Below are 4,789 nucleotides of genomic sequence, written 5' to 3' on the forward strand. Positions count from 1 at the left end.
TTGCCAGTATTTGGTGTCGGCCTTATGTTTCTTTTTTAATTATTATCTTAGCTACTGTGATAAGTATGCAATCATATTTCTTTATAGTTTTAATTTGCCTTTCATAGATGGCTAAAGGTGTTTAACATCTTTTCATGTGCTTGTTAGCCATCTCTATATTCCTCAAAAGATCTGTTCTTGCCTTTTGCCCATTTTCAAATGGATGGTTTGGATGGTTTGGGTCTTTACAGTCGAGTTTTGAGTGTTCTGTATTTTATATAGCAGTATTCACTCAAATATGTGGCTTGCAAATATTTTCTGTCAGACTTTAGCTTGTCTTCTCATCCACTCTTAATAGGGTTTTTCAGAGAACAGAAGTTTTAAATTTTGATGAAGTTCAATTTATCAATTTTTTGTTTTATGGATTGTGTTTTTATGTCAAGCATATGAACTCTCCATAATATAGATCTCAAAGATATTGTTGAGATTGTTTTAAATATTTTTTTTATTGAACAGTGGATATTTTGGCTATATGATATGGACTTACAGTTCCATGTAGCTGGGGAGGCCTCACAGTTAGGGTGGAAGGCAAGGAGAAGCAAGTCATGTCTTATATGGATGGCGGCAGGAAAAGAGAGGAGAGGCTGTGCAGGGAAACTTCCCTTTAAAAACTCATCAGATCTCCTGATACTTATATACTATCATAAGAATAGCATGGGAAAGACCTGCCCCCATGATTCAAGTACCTCTTATCAGGTCTCTCCCACAAGAGGTGAAAATTCAAAGTTGCTTCCACATTTTCAGGTATCTTTTCACCAGTGCTCCACTCTACTGGTACCAATTTACTGTATTAGTCCATTTTCATGCTGCTGATAAAGACATATCCAAGATTGGGCAATTTACAAAAGAAAATTGGACTTACAGTTCACTTGGCTGAGGAGGCCTCACAATCATGGAGGAAGGCAAAGAAGAGCAAGTCATGTCTTACATGGATGGAGGTGGGTAAAGAGAGGAGAGCTCTCTTATAAACCCATCAATGGGCTTATAAAGGGGAGTTTTATAATTCCATCAGATCTCATGAGACTTACTCACTTTCACAAGAATAACACAGGAAAGTTACCCATGATTCAGTTACCTCCCACTGGGTCCCTCCCACAACACATGGGAATTCAAGATGACATTTGGATAGGGACACAACCAAACAATATCAACTAAGAACCCAAAAACAAATGCAAAACAACAACAACAACAAAAAGATAAATAGATGAGACTTAATTAAACTAAAAAGCTGCACAGCAAAAGAAATAATCATCAGAGTAAACAGATAACCCATATAGTGGGAGACAATTTTCACAATCCATACATCTGACAAAGGACTAATGTCCAGAATCTACAAGGAACTCAAACAAATCAGCAATAAAAAAAAATTAATCCATCAAAAGTGGGCTAAGAACATGAATACACAGTTCTAAAAAGAAGATATACAAATGGCCAACAAATATGAAAAAATACTGAATATCACTAATGATCAGGGAAATGCAAATCAAAACCACAATGTGATACCATCTTGCTCTTGCAAGACTGGACATAATCAAATGATCAAAAATAATAATTGTTGATGTGGTGAAAAGGGAACACTTCTACACTGTTGGTAGGGATGTGAACTAGTACAACCACTATGTAAAACAGTGTGGAGGTTACTTAAAGAACTAAAAGTAGATCTACCATTTCATCCTGCAATCCCACTACTAGATATTTACCCAGAGGAAAAGAAGTCATTATACAAAAAAGATACTTGTGCATGCATGTTTATAGTAGCATAATTAGCAATTGCAAAAATATGGATCCAGCCCAAGTGCCCATAATCAACAAGCGGGTAAAGAAAGTGTGGTATATGTATACCATGGAATACTACTCAGCCATAAAAAGGAATGAAATAATGGCATTTGCAGCAACCTGGATGGAATTGGAGACTATTATTCTAAGTGAAGTAACTCAGGAATGGAAAACCAAACATCATGTTCTCACTCATATTTGGGAGCTAAGCTATGAGGACACAAGCACAAGATTGATATAATGGATTTTGGGGACTCGGGGAAAGGGTGTTGGGGGGTGAGGGACAAAAGACTACACATTGGCTACAGTACACACTGCTTGGGTGATGGGTGCACCAAAATCTCAGAAATCACCGCTAAAGTACCTATTCATGTAACCAGACACCACCTGTTTCCCAAAACACTATTGAAATAAATAATAAAATAAAAACAATAATGTACTCTAAAAAGGAACTAAACTTTTCTACGTCACTTTTTTTCTCTTTTTAGCATTTCCTATCTTTTACAGTGCTCTTGCTTTTCGTCTTTTTTGTATCTTTTCTCTAAATATATACAAAATTAAATTGGAAATTTAAATTTCTTCTGCCTTGCAAGTGAATTTCTTTAATGTTTTGGAACTATAACTTTAGTTTAACAAAACCACTAATCCAGGGTACTGAGATAGTATTGTTGGAGGATACAAAGATAGGTAAGGTTTGTCTTTGTGCTCATTATATACTTTCTAATTATTTAGATAAATCACTACCCTACAATGGAGACTCTGATTGTAAAAACTTTGTAAGCAGTGTTGTATTTAGGCTGAAATAATAGGTAACAAATTTATTTGTAATAACAAGAAAAGACACCAACAAAATCAATATCTTTGATATGATTATTTAAGGAGTGGTGGACTTTGGAATTATTATAGAAAACACTGAAGAAGGGCATTTCAGATAAAGGAAACAGCGTGAACAAAAACATAAGTGATCCAGGAACAAGTCAGCCAGTTTGATTATCTTTAGTGTAGGGTAGAATAGTCATGGAATATGATGCTACAAGGGTTAGCAAGGAATTCAAAGATCGAACTTCACAGCATGTAGTTAAGTGGAAAATTCATGAGGAGCCCTTAGATTTTCCAAGATATGGGTATGACTTGATTTGAGCTCTTGTTAACACGATGTGGCAGCAGTGGGTGGGCAGAGCACTAAGTCTTTTTAGGGCAATGAAACTATTCTCTATGATACTATAATGATGGATACATGTTACATCATTACATATTTGTGAAAACCCATGGAATACATAACACTAAGAATGAACTCTAACATAAACCATAAACTTTGGGTGATGATGTGTTAATATTGATTCATCGATGCCAAAATATGTATTACTACCACAGTGCTAAGGCATGTTGATAGTAGAAGAGGTTGTGAGTGTGTGGGGGCAGAAGATAAATGGAAACTCTGTGTACTTTCTGTTCAGTTTTACTATGAACCCCAAACTGGTCTGAAAACAGAGGCTATTAAACAAACCAATAATAGAACAGATTGGGGTAACAAACGAATGCACTAAATTATCAATGGAAATAAAATCTACAGAAAATAGGTATAATGTTCAAAAAAAGGTTAGAAACTACAAGATTTGGAGAATTGAGTAGAAATAGAGAATGCATGATAAATGAAAAAAAAATTAGAAAGAGAAGGATGGTGTTAGTTTAGATAAAAAGAGTTTAAAACTTTGGGATGCCTAGATACGGATGTACTATGAATGTGTTATAAAAACCAAAACCTTAGCAAGAGTCAAGAGTAGTCTTTTACTTAAGTAGCTAAAATCTAATGAATGTCCAACACTATTCCATAGTTTCTCAACTACAGGTGATTCCAGAGAACAAATGCTCTTTCCTGATGCAAGGCTTTCAGAAGCATTGTTCTGCCTACCTTTCTCTTCTCTTTTTACCTAATACATTTTTATTCATTCTTCAAAGTTAAGCTAAAATTTTACTTCAGAGAATGATTCCCTGGCTACGGCTACTATACATATTTGGTGAGTCTCCAATATTACCCTTTGATTTAACATGGTATTTTCCCTTTGTAACACTGCTCATAATTGAAATGTAAAATTTAAAAAATACTATGCTTTTATTTAGTTCATGAAATCTATGCAGTTTGGGCAGTGTATATCTTACTGACTGCTTTATCATTACTACTTGACACACTGAAATATCCATAGGAAGTAATTGCTATGTTTGTTCCTACAAAAACTTATGTTGAAATTTGATCTCCAGTGTGACAGCATTCAGGAGGTAGAGCCTAATAGAAAGTGTTTTGACCTTTTCCTGTTAGGCGAGAGCTGCGTGAGGCGAGGGTCTCAGATGCCTTTTCTCGTTTTCATCATATAGACAGAACAGTTCTGATGCAAAGGTGGTCAATGTATCTAAAACCCAAATAACCTTCTGTAAGAAATGTGGCAAGCATCAACCTCACAAAGTGACACAGTATAAGAAGGGCAAGGATTCCTTGTATGCCCAGGGAAAGAGGCGCTATGATCAGAAGCAGAGTGGCTATGGTAGGCAGACAAAGCCAATTTTCCAGAAGAAGGCTAAGACCACAAAGAAGACTGTGCTAAGGCTGGAATGTGTTGAGTCTAACTGCAGATCCAAGAGGATGCTGACCATTAAGAGATACAAGGATTTTAAACTGGGAAGAGATAAGAAGAGAAAGGGACAAGTGATCCAGTTCTAAACTTTGGGATGTTTTTCTTTTAATTTTGAAGAGAAAATGTTGAAGCCATAGAAAAATTACCTGCAGGAAAATAAATACGTTGATACCGTTATGCAAAAAAAAGAAAGTGTTTTGATTGTGGGAAAAAAAATATTGATAGATTAATGTTCTTCTATGGAATAAGTTCTTTGTTTCCTGGGAATGGATTAGTTCTCTTCAGAGTGTGTTGTTTAAAAATGTATGGTTTTCTTAGTTCTATCTCTCTTGCTTTCTCTTTCT

The 4,789-nt window shown here is 35.4% G+C and overlaps 1 protein-coding gene across 1 annotated transcript; it reads left to right on the top strand.

The window, feature by feature from the left end:
- Positions 1 to 2,832: 2,832 nt before the first annotated feature.
- On the top strand, positions 2,833 to 4,588 carry LOC129485250 (large ribosomal subunit protein eL42-like). The gene is made up of 2 exons (XM_063642382.1): positions 2,833 to 2,939; positions 4,162 to 4,588. Exons 1-2 carry the CDS (start codon positions 2,833 to 2,835, stop codon positions 4,529 to 4,531), a joined length of 477 nt encoding a protein of 158 aa, XP_063498452.1. The 3' UTR covers positions 4,532 to 4,588.
- Positions 4,589 to 4,789: the final 201 nt, after the last annotated feature.

Source organism: Symphalangus syndactylus, chromosome 6 (assembly GCF_028878055.3).
Source record: "Symphalangus syndactylus isolate Jambi chromosome 6, NHGRI_mSymSyn1-v2.1_pri, whole genome shotgun sequence".
NCBI classification, from domain to species: domain Eukaryota; kingdom Metazoa; phylum Chordata; class Mammalia; order Primates; family Hylobatidae; genus Symphalangus; species Symphalangus syndactylus.

Coding starts and splice junctions, on each gene's coding strand:
- LOC129485250 (XM_063642382.1), top strand. CDS start 2,833: ATGGAATATGATGCTACAAGGGTTAGCAAGGAATTCAAAGATCGAACT. Junction 2,940..4,161: donor TTAGATTTTCCAAGATATGG/GTATGACTTGAT, acceptor CGAGGGTCTCAG/ATGCCTTTTCTCGTTTTCAT.